This window comes from Lynx rufus, unplaced genomic scaffold (assembly GCF_022079265.1).
Source record: "Lynx rufus isolate CCGP_SWC_20201006 ecotype Redwood Valley unplaced genomic scaffold, mLynRuf1.p SCAF_15, whole genome shotgun sequence".
Lineage (NCBI taxonomy): Eukaryota > Metazoa > Chordata > Mammalia > Carnivora > Felidae > Lynx > Lynx rufus.
This window is the reverse complement of record NW_025814829.1, coordinates 55470641-55494710: the sequence shown is the minus strand read 5'-3', so window position 1 is coordinate 55494710 and position 24070 is coordinate 55470641. Positions and strand designations below refer to the sequence as shown.

The following is a 24070-nucleotide window of genomic DNA, read 5'->3' as shown; positions in this document are numbered from 1 at the left end:
AGCCATAATTCCACTTCTAGAAAATTCAAGTTGTCATCGGATGATGCGAGGTGAGCTGGGCTCCTCCCCCAACAAACTCCTAGTGATGATCACCTTTCCTCTGCTCCCAGTAACAGGCTTACCAGAAGTCATAGGAAATTTAAAAAGTGTCAAAGATAAGTCTGAGAGGGCTAGAACAACCAGTTACAGTTTTTTTTAAATTTTTTTTAATGTTTATTTATTTATTTTGAGAGAGAGAGAGAGAGAGAAAGCCAGAGCATGTGAAAGCAAGGGAGGAGCAGAGAGAAAGGGAGAGAGAATCCCTATGTGGGGCTTGATCCCACAAACCATGAGATCAAGACCAGGGCCAAAATCAAGAGTCTGACACTTAACCGACTGAGACACGCAGGTGCCCTTCCAACTTAAAAATTACTTTTATGAGTCCTGTAAGACCGATATGTAATATTCCCAGCGAACAAGGCAGAGGTGACTCATTGAGCTTAGAAACCTAGAAAGAGGTGGGCTAGATGGGTATCAAAGCACAGTGCCAACCTAGGCAGGAGCAATCAAAATATCCCTGGAACACATTGCAGGTAGGGTGCCAGGAAACAGGGATTTGCACACATGACTCCTTATATGGAGAGTCTTGATCTTCCTGAAGTAGACAGACATTGAATAGAAATGGGAATAAAGAATCAAATTTAAAATGTTCCTCTCTTAGTGACACAGTACAACCAGAGACTGTATCCAGTCCAGACTGAAACTAAACCTAAGAAACTCTCTTGGGAGTGGCAGTCAAAGTCAGCTGAAATTCTGAAAATGCGGCATAGTGCTGTGAATTTTGCAAAAGATTTAATTTGTAATCTAAGTTTCACACCTTCCAATAGTTCTGTTGCAGACAAAGTATAATGAAAAAAGGAACAAGAGACATAAAAAGGTAGGAAAGCATATTTCCTATTAAAACTTTAAAACATTCTCAGTAAATATTTTTGTAACTGTGTTCATGAGTTGTCTCTACTCTTTAAAGGTTCAGTGAGCAATGCTGCCCATTAGAATTAAATGAAAACTTTTTACATGAAAGACAATTCTAGAAAAGTTACATTACTGTGTTGAGTACATCTGATATATCTCTAATTTTTAAAAATGATGTTTTCATGAATTTTTTTTCAAAGCTATGCTTCTGATAATATTTTGTTTGTTTTTGTTTTGTTTTATTTTTTATTTTTTTAAATTATATCCAAATTAGTTACCATATAGTGTAACAATGATTTCAGGAGTAGATTCCTTAGTGCCTCTCACCCATTTAGCCCACCCCCCCCCACAACCCCTCCAGTAACCCTCTGTTTGTTCTCCATATTTATGAGTCTCTTCTGTTTTGTCTCTCTCCTTGTTTTTATATTATTTTTGTTTCCCTTCCATTATGTTCATCTGCTTTGTCTCTTAAACTCCTCATATGAGTGAAGTCATATGATTTTTCTCTTTCTCTGACTGACTAATTTCACTTAGCATAATACCCTCCAGTTCCATCCACATAGTTGTAAATGGCAAGATTTCATTCTTTTTGATTGCCAAGTAATACTCCATTGTATATATATATATATATATATACCACATCTTCTTTATCCATTCATCCATCGATGGACATTTGGGCTCTTTCCATACTTTGTCTATTGTTGATAGTGCTGCTATAAACATGGGGGTGCATGTGTCCCTTTGAAGCAGCACACCTATATCCCTTGGATAAATGCCTAGTAGTGCAATTGCTGGGTTGTAGGGTAGTTTTTTTTAGTTTTTTGAGGAACCTCCATACTGTTTTCCAGAGTGGCTGTACCAGCTTGCATTCCCACATGAAAATTTTTAAATAGAATTAATAGTACATGGCATTTACGGGCACCTGGGTGGCTCAGTCTGTTAAGCATCTGACTTTGGCTCAGGGCATGATTTCGTGGTTCATGGGTTCAATCCCTGTGTCGGGCTCTATGGTGACAGCTCAGAACCTGGAGCCTGCTTCGGATTCTGTGTCTCCCTCTCTCTCTCTGCCTCTCCCGCACTCACACTCTCATCTTTCTGTCTTTCTCTCTCTCAAGAGTAAACATTTAAACAAAAAAAAACATTTAAAAAAATAGTACATGGCATTTTAATATTTTAACTAGATTATCCCATTCTGCTTTGCCAGTGTTTGATTTGGAAGCGTCATATGATCTGATATAGCTCAATGAGATGTGAAGAGAGGTTTGCTAAGGTCTTCTGGGAAAGTTCTTACATCTCAGGGGAGAGTTTCTGGAAAGAAGAGTTCTCCTCTTTCACTGAAAGTGAAAGACTCAAAGTCTGGCATGGCTGCCGCCATCTTGTCCCCCCTGAAGATGAAACCTACACAAAGAAAAGGTGTTGGTTCACAGCCTTCTTGGTACTTTCCCCGGTGTAATCTGAAACCCACCCCCAAACGTAGAGGGCAGGGAGGAACTCAAGAGAGAGGTAGGCCACTGTGGGTTTGTAGGTAGCTGTTTTAATAAGCAAAGGGAACTTATGTATGAGGCTTATCTTGAGTTGTGGCAAGACTAATGGATCCCCACACCCAACTTCCAAATCTTAAAAGTTTGTGAAGAGGTCCTAACTGGGCTCAGTCACGTGTACCCCGCGATGTTTTCAACACATCATCATCTCAAGGCTATGTCCTTGGAGCAATCTCTAGGGACAGGAAAGACATTCCAAGGACAGGGGAGGAGATTAGGAGCCTCCGAATACACTGGTCTAGCTCATGGGTCAAGCAGTGGTCACATCTTTTTGATGAAGTTCAAAAACAAAAGGCAGAACCAAGGGCAGAACCAAGAAGAGAAGCAGAACTACAACAGTGAGGTTGAAATCTGTTCTGTTTGTGGGCTTCCAGTTATACAAGTCCATCAGAGTTCTGTATCTAAGATGGCTCACTCACAAGGCTGAGAACTCATGCTAGGTGTCAGCTGGGAGAGCAACCAGGGCTGCTGACTACAATGCCTGTGTGTGTGGCCTCTCTGGAATGACTGTCTTAGGGTAGTCGAACTTCTTTTTTTTAAGTTTATTTATTTATTTTGAGAGAGAGCAAGCAAGCAGGGGAGGGGCAGAGAGAGAGAGAGAGATGGAGAGAGAGAATCCCAAGCAGGCTCCACATTGTCAGCAAAGAGACTGATGCAGGGCTTGAACTCATGAACCATGAGATCATGACCTGAGTCAAAGTCAGACGCTTAACCAACTGAGCCCCCCAGGTGCCCCAGGGTAGTCGAACTACTTACATGGTGGCTGGCTTACCACAGAACAAGTATCTCAGGAAACCACAGGGAAGAGGCATGAGCTTTTCTGACATAGCTTCAACTGCCACTGTTCTCAGAGTCTATTGGTTATCAGCGAGGCATAAGGCCAGCCAATATTAAAGGGGAGGGTATTTAGACTCTCCTGTGGCAAATTCATACTATAGGGGGGGCATATGGAATGTGAGACACTGTTACAACACTATTAAGAAGATAAATTTTGCCTCAACTTTTATTTATTTATTTATTTATTTATTTATTTATTTATTTAGCACAAGTGAGGAAGAGGGGCAGAGAGAAGGGGAGAGAGAGAGAGAGAGAGAGAGAGAGAGAGAAAGAGAATCTTAAGCAGACTCCATGCTCAGTGCAGAGTCTGATACAGGACTCAATCCCATGATCCCACAGAGATCATGACATGGGCCTTAGTCAAGTTGGACACTCAACTGACTAAGTGACCAAGGCACCACATTTATTATTATATTTTTAATTATTTTTAATCACTGTGCAGTGCCAGGCACCATTTCCTGAGAAATATTAATAATGATGCAGAAAATAAGTCCCACAATGTGCCTGCAAAATTGTTAAGTCGAATGCCCCTAAGCATCAATTTTCTCTTCTATGAACAGAAGTAATAATAGGACCCTACGTTGCAGGACTGCTTTGATTGTTAAAAGAATTAATGCATAAAGTGCTTAGAAACATTTCTGGATTGTAACACGCATCAACAGGTGGTTGTTGGAAGGGATTAAAACAGACCATTTATTAAAAGTCTACCAACTTGGATTTTAAAACATTAAACTGTGTGGTGGAAACAGGAGATATGCTCAAAGTAAAAAGGAAACAAAACTATCCAAAATAAAATGAGAAACATACATGAGGCAAACAGTAACCAACTAGCATAGAAATATCAATGCTGAAAAAAAGAGTTTAAAATGATAAGCAGCAGTAGGAATATAGAGTGATGTCATTCCATGATGTGATGTTACTCTATGATCTATGAAGAAACCATAAACTTATGTTCACTGAAGCACTGTGTATAATAGCAAAAGATGCCCTTCTTCAAGAAACTGTACAGATAAAACATTTTATATTTATGCAATGGAATACTAAGTTTAAAAGATTGTTAAGAAAATGTGCTAAATTCATGTGATAGGAGTACTATTAAGTTAAAAATATCATGGCTAGATCTCAAAAACAGTTTAGTTATAGAACAGTAAAGCTTTAAAATTTTAAACCCATTGTGTTTCCATATCAGTATACAAAGCAAAAAAATACACAGGTAAACTGAAAGGATACACAGCAAAAATAATGATAGTTTCTGGGAAGATGGGGAAGAAGATGCCTCTCCGGTATTAGTAATTTGTTATTTCTTTTAGTTTATGAAGGATATGCAGCAAATGCATCAAACTGTTAGCATTTTCTAGGAAATGATAGTGATGGTTAGTAAACGTTCCTGTAGTTTTCTGTCAAACTGATGACAACACTAAGAATATTACTTTCACGCTAAACTTTGTGTTGTTTGCCTTTTAATTGTGGGAAGCCTAAACGAATGGGATAGGTGGTTCATTGCTTTCTGAAACCATTGCATTACCTTTTGATTTCTGAATTTCTTTTATTCTGTCCTAACTTTGAAGTAACTGCTGTTTTCACTTTTTCATCAAGTATTTTATTTTTTTTAAAGTTCATTTATTTATTTTTGAGAGAGTCAGAGACAGCGTGAGTGGGAGACGGTCAGAAAGAGGAGAAAGAGAATCACAAGCAGACAGAACCCAATGTGGAGCTTGAAGCCATGAAACGATGAGATTATGACCTAAACTGAAACCGAGTCAAATGCTTAACTGACTGAACCACCCAGGTGCCCCTCATCAAGAATTTTAGTAATTTCTGAATCATGAGTTGACACAGGGAGGTGACACTGAGGTATAAAGAGTTCTGGTGAGCTTTTTGGAGTGTTTTGATTGTAGTTCAAGGATCATGCTCTCTCATTTAAATTTTCATATTTTAAATACATGAGTCAAATTCATAAATCGCAAAATAACATAAGCAGTGTTACCCAGGGGTTTGACAGAGGCTAACTCTTATAATAAGCTTGGCTTTGCAAGTCCTGGACTTTTGACTTCTGGACATCATCCAATGTTTTTCTTTCGTGATTAACTGTCATCTGGTTTCAAGGAATACAAAGCAGAAGAGAGAAGAGATAAAACTGTGGTTCACATGTAATTTTATATCAGTTCGTGCTTTTCTGTCATCACCTCATACTAAAACAATATGCCTTTAATGTGAACATGCATATATTATCAATGCAAAAAAACTTGGGAGAACCTAAATGTAAATAATAAAGATTCCAAAATCACCTGTAACTGTGGACACCTTCCACACTACACTTTAAAAGAGAGTTCTTGAGTGTACCCGTTTAGAAGAGAAAGGAAATTGCAGAGACCTCCACATGACTTTTTAAGTGTTGGCATTATGGATAATTATTATTTCATTGTCTATACTTCGCTTCGATTTCCAAAATTTCTATACGGAAGACGTAATCTGGAAGAAATTTTATTTTATTTTATTTTATTTTTTAACGTTTATTTATTTTTTGATACAGAGAGAGACAGAGCATGAACAGGGGAGGGTCAGAGAGAGAGGGAGACACAGAATCTGAAACAGGCTCCAGGCTCTGAGCCATCAGCACAGAGCCCGACGCGGGGCTCGAACTCGCGGACCGCAAGATCATGACCTGAGCCACCCAGGCGCCCCCTGGAAGAAATTTTAAAAGATTCCAAAGAGAGAACATGTAATGAGTAATTATATGATAAATAAATTTTTCTTTCTAGAATGTCATCAACCAACACTGACTCATTCACCAGCTAATACTCTCGCCCTCCCTCTGCCTCAAACAGCGATCAAGCTGTTTCAAAGAGGTTTCAACGTAAACTTCCTTCCCCATAATTCCCTTCTCCCTAGTTTCCAATGAATCCGAGGGCTTCCAGGGTCCGCTCCACTACACGGAAGGTAAGCCCGCCCCCTCTCTCTTTACTGGCCATTCACGATTGGTCCCACCCCATCCCCTCAGCTTGATTGGATAAGAGCGAGGCGCCGTGGGAGGGATGTGTTCAGACAGCGGGCGTGGAGGCGTGGCCTCAACCGCCCCCAAATTCTACCCAGGCTCCCGGTGCACCATGTACCGCGTCGTCCGACTCCTCGCGCGCTCGCGTCGCCTCGTGCGGCCTCCCGGCTCAGCCTCAGCTCCCGGCCTCGGAGGCGTGCCGGTCCTCCCACTGCGGGCCCCGAACGCCGCTGGAATGGTGAGCGCTGGCCGCCGGAGCCCCGGCCTCCCCGCGGTGACCTTCAGCCCTCCGGCTCGCCGGCGCGGCAGGCGGGAGGGATTCCCGCGGCGTCCCGGCCGACCCCGGCCTGGGCCGCGCGCCCGCGTGGCGGGCTTCCGGGCCTCGTAGCGCCGCCTCCTCCCCGGGTGAGCGCGTGGGCAGGGGCTGCAGCCGCCGGCGAGGGTCCTGCGGGGACCCCTGGGGTGTGCCGTAGGGGCCCACCCCAGCCGCGCGTTCTGCGGCGATCCAGCCGGTGCGGAGGCCCCCACCCTGGGGCGCTGCCCTGGGGACTGTGCCGGGGTGGGAGGCGGGGGACGAGGGCCGCTGCCGCCCCTGCCCCTGAGCAGGCCCAGAGTTGATCGTCGCCCCGGACCTGCGGCCGTTTATCACCACTGGGCGGTGAACTTCTGTCAGGCCTCGGGGTGGGGTTGAAGGTTCTTGGGAACTTCAAAGATTTTACTTTTCACGAAGTTGCCAATTTTGGTAGGCTGACGATGGTTTTCCCCACTTTTGTAAAACCTTGAAATTTGTTGAGGGGGACAGAGTGTCCTTAAGTATGTTAGGGAAGATTGGATGGGATCTAACTGTAGCTGAGTCAGTATTTTTTTTCAGAAAGACCAAAGGAACGTAAAGGTCCAAGTTCAAGTCCTTTGCTTTTTCGAGTGTCACCTTCAGTAGTTTGGGCTTTGACGAGCATTTTAAATACATAGGCGCACGCGTATTGGTAGGAGGAGCTTGGGGAATAAGTGGTAGTTTAGTAAGAGTTACAGTTCTGCACAAGTTCACCGTGCTGTAGTATGAGCTCTGCAGTCAGAGATGTGATTTCAAATCCTACTCTGCTGCTCAAAGTTCAGATTTGGGGCAGCTTGTCTTTGTGCCTCAGTTTCTGCATGTAAAATGGAAATAATAACAGGTACCCAGCAAGATTGCCCATGTGAAAGTACTTTGACAGTGTTTGGCAAGTAGTAGGTGCTCATTAAATAAATGCCTCCATCCAGCATATTTCAAAGGCCCAAGACATGTTCTGAACTGTGAACTTTAAGATAATTTCATGGCATTACTGTACTTGAAACTACAAAATCAGGGGTGCTTCATATTCCTGCAGTTTCCTGCTCTAATAATTTTAGTGCATTTAGAGCCTTTAAAACATTTATGTATTTTTCACTGTTTTGTAAAAAGGGAATTGGCGGCTGGAGAACTGAATCTGTCCTGTTATAAATATTGAAAAAATAGCACTGCCTTGCTTTTTTAGTGTTGTAATGTTAGCTGAGATCAAATGGAGATAGGATTCCCCCCTCCCCGGTAATTCCACATCTATCTTTTGCCCTGTAATCTCAGTTCAAAATCTTTGTGTTGATTTTATTAAAAGCTTTTTTTTTTTATTGCTACTGTTGAGAATTTACATAACCATAAATCCCCTAAGTTACCTTGTATCCAAATGAGCCATAAATGTTCATCCACTAGGAAGATAGCATTTATTGAATGCAGCCTGTGCACCTGAGTCCTGCGAAAAAGACAGTCACTACAAGCATAAGATAATGCATTTATTGAACACCTGCTATGTATCAGGCCCTTTGAAAAAGACAGTTGCTACAAGCATAGAGTTTAGAGACTACTGGGGGTGTTTAAATAAGAAAAGAAATGATGCACAGTTAATAACAATGTGATAAATACTGCCTTGGAGAAATAGCACAGTGAGAGTGAGAACATGTAGTGGAGACCAGCTTTGACAGTGCCTTGCTGGCATGGTGGATGGAAAGCCCCACGTCTTTTAAAGTTTCTTTTCTGGGGGCGCCTGGGTGGCGCAGTCGGTTAAGCGTCCGACTTCAGCCAGGTCACGATCTCGCGGTCTGTGAGTCCGAGCCCCGCGTCAGGCTCTGGGCTGATGGCTCAGAGCCTGGAGCCTGTTTCCGATTCTGTGTCTCCCTCTCTCTCTGCCCCTCCCCCGTTCATGCTCTGTCTCTCTCTGTCCCAAATAAATAAATAAACGTTGAAAAAAATTTAAAAAAAAAAAATAAAGTTTCTTTTCTGTATTTCCTTAATGGTCTGCGGGATGGCCATGAAGACTGGAAACAGATTATATCTTCTATATTACAATGTAAGATCAATAAAACAGTTATTGTATATTTGCCAGTATTGCAAGATTTTATGGTCACCCTGTATTTTAAGTTGAGCCACAGTTTTCCTGAAAGAAACTTAAAACCCAAACGCTGTGAAGTCAAACTTTGGATTTTTATCTTTGGAGGTTGTCCTTTTACATGAGAAATGATTTGGATTTTCTTGAACACTGAATATTCTTTTAAACCACCTGAAACTGAGAATCTGAAAGACATTTCTTTAGAAAGTGCCATGGTTTAGTTAATGGTTATCTTACACATGCATGTGCAGGGGGACATCTTAGAGGCTCGAGGCCTGTATTTATTGACTTTTCTGGTTTAGACTGGCATGCAAATTTTGAGACCATTTCATCAATTTCTGAGGTTCCTGAGTTAGTGGCTGCTAACAGTACATGGTATTTCTGTGTCTTAATGGCAATAAGCCTGCAGAGAACAGACCATTACCCTTCATGTTTCTCCAGAAGGGGGGCTGATTTTAAATGAGCACAAGCCTCACAGGAACCATTGGGAAGTCACACTTTGTGTCTGCCTCATGCCCAGCTGGTTAAACTCTTTATTTTTTTTATTCTTTTTTTTTTTAATTTTTTTAACGTTTTATTTATTTTTTTGAGACAGGGAGAGACAGAGCATGAACAGGGGAGGGTCAGAGAGAGGGAGACAGAATCTGAAACAGGCTCCAGGCTCTGAGCTGTCAGCACAGAGCCCACGTGGGGCTCAAACTCACAGACCAAGAGATCATGACCTGAGCCGAAGTTGGCCGCTTAACCGACTGAGCCACCCAGGCGCCCCTGGTTAAACTCTTTAAGCCATGGTGTTAAATACCTGAAGTGATAAACTGCCTTCTGCTAGAAACTCTCTGAATTATGGCATAAGAAGGCATGGTTTTCAGAAATGCTACTTTTTTGTAACAGTGGATTATATGAATTAAAAACTTCTATTTAAGAGATGCTATTCATCACTTCATCCTCCAAAGCACTGATAATTTTCAATTATTTGAGGATGAGCATCCGTTCTCTTCATGCCCAGGCCACTGGGAAGAGATGATGTATGTGATAATGTGGAAGATTTTGAAAACCACACGAGTGCTTTTCAGACCTCAAGTGCACTCATAGGTAGATGGTGGAATCAGTGTAGTGGGTAACTACCAGTATTATTATTATTATTATTATTATTATTATTAATATTTTAATAGAATGGCATAGAATGGAAAATACGGGTGTGTAACATACTGTTTCATGAAATTTTTGTTTCAGCCTTGTGTGCGTGTATGCACGTGTTTATGTATGTACCGGATCACTGTCGGAAGATTTTTTTCTGTGGGTTATTATTGTAAAGAACATTTGAAAGAATGTTTGAAGAGACCTGGCAGTTACCTGGTTCGTTGTTCCCCTATCCATATACATATGGATACATATATAATCCATATATATGGATACATATATAATCCATATATATGGATACATATATAATCCATATATATGGATACATATATAATCCATATATATGGATACATATATAATCCATATATATGGATACATATATAATCCATATATATGGATACATATATAATCCATATATATGGATACATATATAATCCATATATATGGATACATATATAATCCATATATATGGATACATATATAATCCATATATATATATGGATATGGATATATATGTGCTTATCTAACTGATGCTAACTCCACATAAGCATAGCCTCCTCTGACAGTTTTTCTCTAATTCCTGGTGCCTTTCAAAGTGTCTTACAGCATTGCTTCAGTTTCTGTTCAACAAATGGATGCAACCTATATATTTCCTGGGGTTAAATGAAGAGATAACTGTTTGGCTTTTTGGAATGGTTTGTTATTAGCTAGCTAAGCTGCTGCAGACAGTGTTTATTGTTGCAAATTTGGGGTGTTTATTTTTATTATAGGGACAGTAAGCATATTTTTGGAAGTTTTTGCTGAGATTATGATTTTGGCCATGATTGACTTCTGTACTTTTCTAATGATCACTGTCAGGATCCTAGAATTTGATTAGGTTGTTGTTTCTTGATTTGGAATACAAAAATTGTTAAGGTTTAAGCTGAAGAACATGGTAAAATGTATTCATCTAGATCTTTCAAGTAACTTTTAATGGATCTGAGTTTCATCATAGCAACCAGTTATTTAGGGGGCAAAGATACTGCTGTTTTATGATGAGAATTTAATAATTTCGAAAATTTTTTTTTTTAATGTTTATTTATTTTTGAGACAGAGACAGAGCATGAATGGGGGAGGGTCAGAGAGAGGGAGACACAGAATCTGAAACGGGCTCCGGGCTCTGAGCTGTCAGCACAGAGCCCGACGCGGGGCTTGAACTCACGGAACGCGAGATCATGACCTGAGCCGAAGTCGGCCACTCAACCGACTGAGCCACCCAGGCGCCCCGAGAATTTAATAATTTTGAAGCAGAAAGTGGTGATGTAAATCTAAGGGGTTGAACCTGATTTCACAAGTGACTGATGGAAACCATTCTCCTTTTAGAGCTGGCATCTTGTTCCTGTCTCCTAACAAGGTGATGAGAAGAACACTGGGTTTATGAGTTGAGTGCCCCTGCTGTCATTGCTAGTGTCATCCGGTCAAAGTATACTTTAACATACGTGAAGATTTATTTAGGCTACCCAAAACAGAGATCGTAATGCAAAATATTTTCATTAGTGCTTCGGAGATACAGAGCCCCAGGTGCTTTGGGTCTACAGGGTAAGAAGCAAGTTATAGTGATGTATAGTGGTGTCAGTATAACCAAGCTCTGTTAGAGAAAAATCTAACCACACATGTCCACCTCCTTTTATTCTTCAGGGTTAGGGGCACAACTCAAGGCTCCGTTGTGGCCAGCCTGGAGTTACTCCCTCTGTGTCTTGGCTTACGGAAGTAGTAATAAAAAAGTAGTAAATCCAAACAGCTTTTGGGTTTTGCCAGTCCAGGCTTTGAGGGTTTCAGGTCTTTCCCCTTGCTAACTGGGTGATCTCCTGAGATTATTTAATCTCTCCAAATCTCCAGTTCCTCTGAGGTGCAGATGCAACAGCACAGTCTCCTAGAGTGATTATAAAAGTCAGATAAAGTGATGCTTGAAAAGAGTTTGCTGCATAGCACACTGAATGCTGAGGTGTGATTATTTTTATTAGCTGCTGCTTCTTACTGGCTTAAGCTAGTCCTCCACAGACTTTTAGACAATAGAAGAAAATGTACCTCATTGGTGATACTACTATATGTCTACATAGATACAATGATACTTTTCTGTTTCTGCAATCCAAAAGGCTTTATAACATATAAAGGGTTTTGTAAATCCGTCTAGTCCCAGGGTATAACTACAAATTACGTTTTTCTTTTTCAGAGGACTGTTAGTAAAACAGAATTACTTGGCTAGGAATTTTTAAATCTTTTGAATCATCTGACCATGTTTATTTCATAATTAATGCACACTAATTAAAGCTCTGAGTATCTCTCTGGAGTCTCCTTGCTATAAAGTATCGTGTAAATTCCAACTTTTTATTATTTTACAGTAAGTCTTTTTTATAGTATTCTAAAATATTTGTTGAGCAGTTGTTAATTTTTTATTAGTATAAATATATATATATTTTTTTATTTTTTATTAGTATAAGTTGATGTACTTGATAGAATCTTGGAGTCTCCATAATAGGGACTTGGGATCATGGGTTCTTATAGTGGATTGGCTTCAAGATACAAACTCTCTAAAATCATATGTAAGATTTTGCATACAGTATATGTATTTGTGTTCATTTTCCTAGAGAAAGGATCCATAGCTTTCCTCATATTCTCAAAGGGTTCCATTGCCCTGAAAAGGTTAAGAACTGACCTAGCCCATCCTCCCTTGTCTGTACATTTAATTTATAGATGAGAAAAGTTGACTTGTTGAAGGTGACACAGCTACTAAGTGGGGGGCTGTCTTGACTGCAAAGCCTGGGCTGTTCATATTGCACTCATCTATCTGTCATGCCTGGTATTTGTAGACCATGGCTGAGCTCTGCTTCAGTATGTAACATTTACAACCTTTAAAGTATCATTTTTAGGCCATTTTCTAAAGTTTCCTGTAAAATAAAGATTAACCCAAGTACTGCACATTGAATTGGTCAAAGCTTTTCCTACAGGAGATATACTTCTGAACTGGAAAAGATAATTATTTTTACTTCAGAGTCTTTCCTTTATTTAACCTCGGCATAGCATGTGAATTCTACAGTCTGTCTTTAAAATCTGCAGTATTTGCAAATGATATCTGATAAGAGGTTAATGTCCAAAATATATAAAGAAGTTACACAACACCAAAAAGCCCAAATAATCTGATTGAAAATGGGCAGAGGACCTGAATAGACATTTGTCCAAAGAAGATGTGTAAATGGCCAACAGAGACATGAAAGGATGCTCAACATCACTAATTTTCAAGGAACTCCAAATCAAAACCACAATTATGTATATTACCTTACACCTGTCAGAATGGTTAGCATCAAAAAGACAAGAAATAAGTGTTGGTGAGGACGTAGAGAAAGAGGAGCCCTTGTGCACTTTTGATGGGAATGCAAACTGGTGTGGCCACTGTAGAAAACAGTACGGAGAATCCTCAAAAAACTAAAAATAAGGGTACCATAAGATCCAGTAATTCCACTACTGGGTATTTACCCAAAGAAAATGAAAAAAATTCAAAAAGATAGATACACCCTTGTGTTTATCGTAGCACTACTTACAACAGCCAAGATACGGAAACAGCCCAACTGTCCACTGATAGACCAGTGGATAAACAAGATGTGATATATATACACAGTGGAATATTACTCAGCCATCAAAAAATGAGATCTTGACGTTTGCAACATGGATGGACCTAGAGGGTACTATTCTAAGTGAAATAAGTCAGAGAAAGACAAATACCATATGATTTCACTTCTGTGTGGAATTTTTAAAACAAAGGAATAAACACAAAGCAGAATCAGACCCATAAATACAGAGCACCAACTGCTGGTTGCCAAAGAGGTGGGGGATGTGGGAGGTGGGCAAAATGGGTGAAGGTACAGGTTTTCAGGTATGGAATGAATAAATCACCAGAATAAAAGGTACGGCATAAGGCAATAGTCCATGGTATTGTAATAGTGTTGTGTGGTGATAGAGGGTAGCTGTACTGTGGCGGGCACAGCATGGACATAGAGTTGTGGAGTCATCATGTTGGACACCTGAAACTAATGTGACATTGTGGGTGTCAACTGTATCCAAATTGAAAAAAAAAAAATGACAAAAAAATTCTCAAGAAAAGAACTGGGTAGTAGAATGAGAATCCAATGGGATTTTTTGGTCTTTGTGGTACTTACTAAGGTTTCTTTCCCCTTACAGCTGACAAGGTGTTATTGCTTTGATACTCGGTTTCTTTTTAAGCTATAATAGCGTCTTATTTTTCTCTTTAGGCAAGCCAAAATTCCTTTCGGATAGAGTTCGATACCTTTGGTGAACTCAAGGTCCCAAATGATAAGTATTATGGTGCCCAGACTGTGAGATCCACGATGAACTTTAAAATTGGAGGTGTGACGGAGCGCATGCCAGTAAGTGGTTTTGTGGAAGTATTGGCTTTATTCAAATGAGTCACTTTACTCTATAAATAAATACTTTACAGAATTAAAACATGAAGTTATTATGTAACTGGCTTTGTGAATAGTAAGATATTTCTCTTTAAAATATCAAAGACCTTTTTGAACTTTAATACTATTATTTTGAGCTGTGACTTTGAATATTTTAGAGTTTTATTTGATAGAACTCAGTGACTTGTCTTTTTATTCTTGCTGGGATTATTCAGATTTTTACTAGAATTTTACAGTTTAAGCATTTTTAGTTTCAATAGTTAATTTTTTAAACTGGTTTAAAAGAAAACATTTTTCTTCAATATTTTCTATCTTTCTTGGTTGCAGTTTCTAGGAAAGCATACACAAATACATAAAAATATTCTTCTTAACCATATCTGGCATATAACAGGTAATATATAAGTATATGTTCATTGCTACACAAATGATTGATTAGAAAACTTTCTACCATGTTTCGCTAAATTTAAGATGACGTCAGTTAGAAGATACACCATTATGTAGCCCCAGAAAAGAAAGGCTGTCAGAGCTGTGACGTGTCATTGATGTGCCTTGGTTTCAGAGATGTCAGAGTGTGCAAAGAACTGAAGGAGTAGATTACCTGTGTTCCTGGAGCCCATCTGCACTAAGAGCACTAGTCGGTGCCACAGTGCAGGATAGGATGGGAGCCTAGGCGTAGCCAGCCTTCCTCCGGTGAGATACGGTTTAGTAGCTGTCTTCTAAATATGCTTTTATCATACAATAATTTTGACTTCCATGTGGAACTTCAACCCATTCCTAAGCCTTTACGACTGAATCTTTGACAGGCTTATGCAACTTTACAAGTGGCTGCAGTTGACTCTTCTTTGAGGAAGATCTTTTTTTGTCATTGTCACTGACAGCTGTCTTGGTGATGAGGTAAACTCGGGTCAGACGACGTGGTTAGGCGACAGAGGGTAGCAGCTGATCCTAAAATATCCTCATCTAGTTCAACTCTTGGGATTAAGGAGGTCGGTCCTAATCAGTGTTGGTAGGAGTAAGCATGTCACTTCTTAATGGCCCTGCTTCAGGCGGCGAGGGATGGGGTTCTGGGGGGCGTGATTGCCGCTGCTGCTCCAGAGACTGGGCAGCTATGCACATGACACGTCTGTAAAAGGTGGACTTGTGGGGTATCTGTTTTGTCACGTTTTGTTTCATCTCAGTTAAGATCCTGAACTTTTAAAAATATAAAGCAGACGATGATGTGCCCTGACCTGAGTAGTATGAGTAAACCCAGCCCTTTGCCCCTGAGGTCCAACGGAAAACAAAACCAAAAAAGATCATGAACTTCCAATGTGAGTCAATTAAGAATAATGAGACCCTTCTTTTCTCCCCAGTGTCCTTTTACCATTTTATTGTAGTAGTGTTCAGTGAAACTCTGCTGTGACCCTCTTTCATTTTTACGAGTCTGTAGACACTGGGGTGAGTCACTTCATTTGGGTGGCCAGAGCTGACAGGCTGTCACTTATGACTTTGGCAGTAGTTTAAGCCACCGCCAGTGTGCTCCTGTAGAAATTTCAATTCCCATCTGTTTCATGTTTTTAAAAAAAAATTTTTTTTTATTAGGTTTATTTACTTAGAGCACATGCATGAACAGGGGAGGGACAGAGAGACAGTGAGAGAGAGAGAATCCCAAGCAGGCTTTGCACTGTCAGTGCAGAGCTCGATGCAGGGGGCTCGATCTCATGAACCATGAGATCATGACCTGAGCCAAAATGAGAGTCAGATAGATGCTTAACAAACTGAGCCGCCCAGGTGTCCCGCATCTGTTTCAGGTTTCAAGTTTTTAAGTTTCGAATCCTATGTGCCATTTGTCTCTATCTCATTTGGGTAGAACACTTAAAATGTTTTAATTTTAGTTTCTTTGAATTCAAAATAGAAAAACTCTTTAGTTATTTCCTTTTCAGTTTGCCCCTCAGTGTATCCTCTCTTTGGCCCAGGTTTAACGTGTCCTGTTCCTTCCTTTGTTTTTTTTTTTTCACCTTGATTTCCCTTGAGGACTGTAGCTTCCATTGTGCTATTCCTTCCTCTTTTCCCCACCCTTCCTTTCTTGCTTGCACTCTTTCTCCCTTCAAACCTGGTGTGGAATCCAGACTGCCGTCTGCACTGTTAATTTTGGCAAGAACACATAATTCTTTCATCTTACAAAAACCAGATATCATTTCATTAAAACGTCATTAAAAGTTACTCAGTTTCATCCCTTTAAATTTGGTGAGGTGATTCCGAGCTGGAAGTGAAAAGATCTGCAAACTGAAAGGGTTTGAAATTCAGTTAGATGTATCAGTGTGTAGTACCCTGGGCTTGAAGAAATATTCAATGACTTACAGGGTGTCAAGCCCTCAATAACTAGAATATCATGCTTTTTGACTTCGGGATGAAATGATACCCATTTAATAACTGGCCATTTAAAACTTATTGGCAGTTAAATATTGCTTTTATTTTTATTGCTTTTTTATATTAATTTTTTTTTTTCAACGTTTATTTATTTTTGGGACAGAGAGAGACAGAGCATGAACGGGGGAGGGGCAGAGAGAGGGAGACACAGAATCGGAAACAGGCTCCAGGCTCTGAGCCATCAGCCCAGAGCCCGACGCGGGGCTCGAACTCACGGACCGCGAGATCGTGACCTGGCTGAAGTCGGACGCTCAACCGACTGCGCCACCCAGGCGCCCCTATTTTTATTGCTTTTAAAGAGAAAAAAGAAAAATAATGATGTGGTATGAGATCCAGTGAGGGAAAATAATGGTGCTTGCTGGTGAAATGATTGAGCACCGTTTGTTTTTATGTATATAAACACAATATACTTTGTAAATACACAAAATAAACATATATACATTATAACATATTATAAAAAAGCAGAATGAGTGGTAGGTACATTGCATATGTGCACGTGTTTGTGTGGAGGGAATACACACACGTGTAAAACGAGTCAACATACTTGCTTTTGTTTGGTTCCCTAAACAGATACATGTGAATCTGGTCCATTCCACGCCTATCTGTCTGTAATCCTATGTTACTGCAGTGTTGCTTCAGTTAGCGTTTACTTAGTTTTTGCACTTGCATAAAATATTAATCTTAATTTTTTATGCCAAACAAAACTTGATAATTTGAGATGTTTTTCTGATTCGTTTTAGATCCCAGTTATTAAAGCTTTTGGTATCTTGAAGCGAGCGGCTGCTGAAGTAAACCAGGATTATGGTCTCGATTCGAAGATTGCTAATGCGATAATGAAGGCAGCCGATGAGGTAGGAGCCCATAAGTGTGCTGCTTACGCAGTGGCATCAGGCCCCTTGCGTTTACAAGATGCTGTCAAGCCCGGGCGGAGGAAAGGGCCACTGAGTTCCTGAGTTAATGAATTTCAGGGTAATGTGGCAGCCTTCTTGTTTGGTTAGGATGAATATTAATATGGTGCTTAAAATACTGTGGCAGAATTTCTGGATGATCTTATGCCTTTTTAATTCTCTTGACTTTTCCTTTTAATTTATATAATTTAAAGAAAACTTGAAGAGGCGGTGTTGAACTTACAGATTTGACTTTTTATTTTATGTATACATGATTCCTTTTAAAACTAGTTGGTTATTTGATGATGATATGTATGGAGATGTAATGTCACTAATCCACTTTTCATGTAATCTTAAGGACATAGTCAGAGATAACAGTTAAAAAACTGTATATATAGTGGTGTTCATTGTAGTACTATTTATGATGGTAACAAATTAGACTGTATCCGACCATAACAGATGCTTATACAAGTTATATTGTGAGGCGATAGAAAATTGGTTTCTTGAAGAATGTTCTAGGATAAACCTAGCATGGAAGAAGTATGGGGTGGGGAGAGTAGCAAAATATGTATTCATTTATTTTTAAAAATTAAAAAATATTTTTTTAATATTTATTTTGAGAGAGAAGAGAGAGCATGAGCAGGGGAGGGGCAGAGAGAGAGGGAGACCCAGAATCTGTAGCAGGCTCCAGGCTCTGAGCTATCAGCACAGAGCCTGACATGAGACTTGAACTCATGAACCATGAGATCGTGACCTGAGCCAAAGTCAGACGCTTAGCCGACTGAGCCTCTCAGTTGCCCCTAAATAAATATATTTAATGATCGTAATTGTGTGCCGAGACTCACTGTTCCTGAGGGGTAGGGCTGTTGTAATTTACAACGTTTTCACTTCTCAAAATGTTCCACACTGATCATCTATTATTTTTATATAACTAGGAAAAAAGTTTTACTTTAAAATGAACTAATTATTGGGGCCCCTGGGTGGCACAGTCGGTTAAGCATCCGACTTCAGCCAGGTCATGATCTCACGGTCCGGGAGTTCGAGCCCCGCGTCAGGCTCTGGGCTGATGGCTCAGAGCCCGGAGCCTGTTTCCGATTCTGTGTCTCCCTCTCTCTCTGCCCCTCCCCCGTTCATGCTCTGTCTCTCTCTGTCCCAAAAATAAATAAACGTTGAAAAAAAAAATTTAAATGAACTAATTATTTAAGGTGCTAATTTTCTAAGGTGCATGCTGATTTTTTTCAAGCTAAAATCATTCTAGAAGCTGAAGTTAACCACTAACTCTCTTAGAGAGCTTATAATTCAAGAACTGACACATAAAAATATGACAGAAGCAGGGACAGATCTGGACTGTGTGTATGTCTCTGCACTTGGCAGTTGCTACTCATTGGACATCTGCAGTGAAGTAACTATCAGCGAACTCATTTTCAAGTAATTCGTTCATTATCATGCTGACTCCAGCTGTAACATCTGTTGGATGTTCCCGCTGAGCACTGCAGTCCGTGTACCTAAAAACTTACCACATGTGCCAGCCTTTACAGGTGGCCCTATCTGGATGTTATTAGAAGAGGCAGTTGGAGATACAGAAGAAAGATAGCTTTGATTCAGTTTCCATTTGGAATCCATGAAATTGCATCTTTCAGAATAGATGAAATTTTCGTTTTATAAGTGGCGGTGGTTGGAACATGGGATCCTGAAGCTTGGACTTCCTGGACAACCACAAGCTGTGCAGCACCATCTGAAAATCATGTAGCATATGAGAGAAGTGGGCATCTTTAAATAGCACTTTATGGGCGATCACTTACTTGTAGTCGATTATGGTAGTTTACGTGAATATTGAATACTGCTTATTTTTAAAAACTCATTTCTTAAATTTCTTTTTCTGCAGGTAGCTGAAGGTAAATTAAATGATCATTTTCCACTTGTGGTATGGCAGACTGGATCAGGAACCCAGACAAATATGAATGTAAATGAAGTCATCAGCAATAGAGCGATTGAAATGCTGGGAGGTGAACTTGGTAGCAAGAAACCTGTGCATCCCAATGATCACGTTAATAAAAGCCAGGTCAGTGGACCATCTCCTCTTTTCTTTGTTATAAATTGAAAAGAATACCTGAGATTCTTGTAAAACAGGCGTTAGCTTTTTGGCGAAGAAGCTTCGTTTGGCTTATATTCTTTAGTAGAAAGGACTTCTTACATGGGTTCTTATTTCTTTTAAGAATCTTGGGTCTATGCCTTAAACTTCATAAAAATCCCTATTAGGACACCTGAATTTAGTGTATGTATATTTGTATTGTTTGGTTTGTTTGTTTGTTTATTAATGTGTATTCCTATTTGAGAGAGAGAGAGAGTGTGAGCAGGGGAGGGCCAGAGAGAAAGGGAGACATAGAATCCGAAGCAGGCTCCAGGCTCTGAGCTGTCAGCACAGACCCGGATGCAGAGCTCGAACTCACAGACTGCGAGATCATGACCTGAGCCGAAGTCAGAGGCTTAACTGACTGAGCCACCCGGGCGCCGCATTATTTGGTTTATTTTTTAAAAACTCTTTATTTTTAAGTAATTTTAGAATTCTGAAAGAATTACAAAGATACCACCTCAGAGAGTTCCTGTATACCCTTCTCTCAGTTTCCCTTAATGTTAAACATTTTTTATAACCCTGGTATGTTTACCACGCAATGAAATTAATATTGGTATACAATACTATTAACTAAACAGACGTTTTTAGGATTTCCCTAGTTTTCTACCAATATCTTTTTTTTTCTTGCAAGATGCAGTCCAGACTACACATTGCATTTAGTCATGTTCTCTTAGTCCACTCCAGTCTCTCGACAGTTTGTCTTTTGTCACCTTAACACTTGTGAAAGTAGCGGTCAGGTATTTGGTGGAACGTCCCTCAGTTTGTGTTTGTTTGATGCTCTCTCATAATTGGACAGAGGCTGTGGGTTTGGGGAAGACTGTTCAGAAGTGAAGGGCTCTTCTTCACGGCAGGGGTATGTGATGGCATGTGACTTGGGACTGGTGATGCGAACTTTAATCACTTGGTTAGGCGGGGTCTGCAGGGCTTCTCCACCTTCCATTTTCTGTCGGAAGTGAGTCACTGACGTCTGCCTGTGCTCAGGCATTGCACTTAAGCTTCACTTGCTAAAGGAAGTAGTATCAAGAAATTTTTGGTCATATGTTAAAATCAACACAGAATTGATATGTAATGTTTAGACTGCAAATGTCTTCTTTCTCCTTAAACTTTTGCCCACCAGTGTTAGCATGCGATAGTGGATCTTGCCTATAGCAGTTACTACTGTGGCGTTTTAGTGGTGATTTTCTACTCCTCTCAGTCCTTCTACATGTATTTATTGAAACTTGTCTGTAAAGATTTGTTCTCTTCTGTCTCCCCCACCCCAGCCACTTACATATGTATTTAACTGTTGATGTGTATCGACATGAATTCGCGAATATTTATTTTATTCCTAAGGTCCTAACCCAGTACTGTTACTTATGTTGTTGCTCACATCGTTCCAGCTTTGGAAGCCCTCTGGGTTGGCCCTGTGTCCTTTGGATGTGCCACCATCCTTTTTTTTTTTCTTTCTTTTTTTTTTTTTTTTTTAAAGCAGTTCTTTGCTTTCTTATACCACTAGGTGTTCCATGCTCATCAGTGTTTTCCCTATCCTAGCCCCCATCAGCACCCATTTTTCCAAGGAACTCTCAGAGGATCTTACTGGAAAATATTTGGAACTCAAGATCTGGTGCTAGGTGTTATTTAATATATTTTTAAATGTTAACGGGGAAGTGTTTTCACATAAATTTATTGTATGAAGGATTTTTCAAACTTATTTTTTGCAATTAAATATAAACTTTTATATATACTTCAGTCTGAAGTCTGCATGAGAATAATCCAGTATGTATGGTCTGATGGAGGAGTTGGGTAGAGCTACAGGTGAGGCAAGATTGGCTTGTGCTGATAATTGTTCCAGTTTTGGTGTAGGTACTTGAGTGTTTATTATACCATTCACTCTACTTTTGTGAGTGGTTTGATAGTTTCCATAGTAAAAAGTTACAATATATCATTTTAAATAACATAATTGTTTAAAAGTATGGGGTTTCAGTTGATTACAGAGCGTGGAGTGTGAACTACCTTGTCAGGTCTCAGTTCTGCCAGTTCCTAAATATTTTGGCAAGTCACATATCTTTGAGAGCTTGGCTTCCTATTTTTAAAGTGTTGACCTATCTTGTAAGAATTTTCCTCAAGTTTAATGAATGAAGAAATGTTTGTAAAGGACTGTTTGCACTGTATAACTGTAAGATGTTTTATTATTGCTCTCCTTACATGCAGTTGTTAATTGTACTTCTTTAGGTTTTGTTGTCATTTATTAGCAGATACAATAATAATATACGATAGTAAGCTGCATATATAATCCAGTCCTGAGTTGGTTAAACCAGGTTGCTGCTTATTTGACCTCAAGTGACCTCTGACTTGCCACACATAAATGTAATTGAGCACTAAGTGCATGAGTTTCGAGTAATCATTTAGCGAGATGTTTAATAGGGATATTCAAGTGTGTTTTTTGTTGCTTCTGATTTAACATTTTGCATTTTTTGTAAATTTTCCAACAGAGTTCGAATGATACCTTTCCCACAGCGATGCACATTGCCGCTGCTATAGAAGTCCACGAGGTGCTCCTGCCAGGGCTGCAGAAGTTGCATGATGCTCTCGAAGCCAAATCCAAAGAGTTTGCCCAGATCATCAAAATTGGGCGCACTCACACCCAGGACGCTGTTCCACTCACTCTTGGGCAGGTATAGGAGTGTGATTGGATTTGATTCAATTTGGGGGTTGCTGCAGATGGCCGACACATTACCCTCCAAATCATACTAGTTCAGAGGTCCAAGTTCATCACAGTTGAGTTCACTGGCACAGATTACTCTGCATTAACCAATCAGTAGCTTTACTGACATCCTCTGAGGGAGGAGCACAGCGTACCGCACTGAGCGGTCTAGGGGCAGTCGGGCCTGGTCAAGAGCTTAGCGTTGCTGAGTACAAGCTGTGGGACGTTGGGAAAATTACTTAGCTTTTCTGTGCCTCAGTTTTCTGAGCTTTAAAATGAGGAGAATGCTATCTCTATCATAGCATCGTTGTGAGGTTCAAATGAACTGGTTCACTAAGTGCTTAGAACCATGGGGACCACAGTAAGAAGCACGTGCAGGTGTTAGCTGCCATCATCCCCATCTTCACCAAGATCAATTATCTTGTCTCCTTTTGTCTCTTACTCTAGACTCGTAGGCTCCATAAAAATTACTTTTAAATTGATTAATCATGGCATATCTGACTCTGTAAGATTGTATTGGGCCACATGTGAAAGAGGATTACTCTCTTCCCCCAAATACCAGAAGGTATTTTTGTGTTTCTTGATCGGTGCCTTGAAGAATGTCTAATGGCATGCACCGTGAAGGAAATGACGGGAATACGGATAATAGTTTTTGATAGTAAAACTCTCTCATAGTTTAGTTTGGGAGATAGGGCATACGTAAATTTGATACCAGAAGATGGTTATATATACCAAATATCAAGTGATAGAGTTGCAGAAATTGAGGTGAGGTGAGGTGAGAGTGTGCTGCTTGGTTACTTGAAAAGATTCTCACTTGTAGTTTCACTAGGATGAACACTGCAAAAGCTTGATTACTTAGCTTAATCTCATTACAGAAGGAGTGAGGAAAATGAAATGATTAATTGGAATACAGATGCTAGGAGTGAAGCAAGCTCCCTGGCTTCAGCTGCCTCTGAAGGCTTGGTCTGTCTTCTCTTTGCATCGTGGGTTCTTAGCCCTAGGCATGGTTCCCGCGGAGGAACAGTGTGTGTCTGAAGCTGGAGGATCCCCTGGTTTCTAACGTTTTCCTTTCTGTTTGTCCCGTGTGGGAAAACCACCATGCCAAAGTCTGGTTGGGCTGTGCCAGCCTTCTCTGTAAGATCATCAGTCCCCCTGTTACGTCAGAACCGTTCTCTCTTCTACTTTATCTTACCAGAGCATTTACACTTGCTTTTACTGGAACTGTCTTTTGAATTTATGCAGGTTTTCCCCAGTAAAAATAGACTTCTTAAGTGAATCCAGCCAGTGTACGTATTAGTGATCCTGGATCGATGGATCAGGTCTACCTGAAAGGAGTTATATCTCCTAAAATGTTTTCTTTTCAAATAGTAATATATCCTAATACTAATCAAAAGTATTCATGGTTTTTCAGTGTTTTTAGGCAGAAAAAAAGACAACTCTACTGTAACCATACATCCTGGCTTGCTCAGCTAAGTTCTGGTTTATGCCTTTTGTCCCTGCATAATTCTTTTTTTTTTCTTTTTCAGTAGATGAAGTTTATTGTCAAATTGGTTTCCATACAACACCCAGTGCTCATCCCAAAAGGTGCCCTCCTCAATACCCATCACCCACCCTCCCCTCCCTCCCACCCCCCATCAACC

At 40.1% G+C, this 24070-nt stretch overlaps 1 protein-coding gene across 1 annotated transcript in view; it reads left to right on the top strand.

The window, feature by feature from the left end:
* Positions 1 to 6415: 6415 nt before the first annotated feature.
* The window catches only part of FH (fumarate hydratase), a 32381-nt gene continuing 14726 nt past the window's right edge, over positions 6416 to 24070 (top strand). Inside the window, exons 1-5 of the mRNA XM_047077075.1 lie at positions 6416 to 6562; positions 14147 to 14281; positions 17467 to 17577; positions 19499 to 19675; positions 22219 to 22401. Of these exons, the coding sequence (XP_046933031.1) occupies positions 6437 to 6562; positions 14147 to 14281; positions 17467 to 17577; positions 19499 to 19675; positions 22219 to 22401 (732 nt within the window). The 5' untranslated portion in view covers positions 6416 to 6436. The remainder of the gene's footprint in view (positions 6563 to 14146; positions 14282 to 17466; positions 17578 to 19498; positions 19676 to 22218; positions 22402 to 24070) is intronic.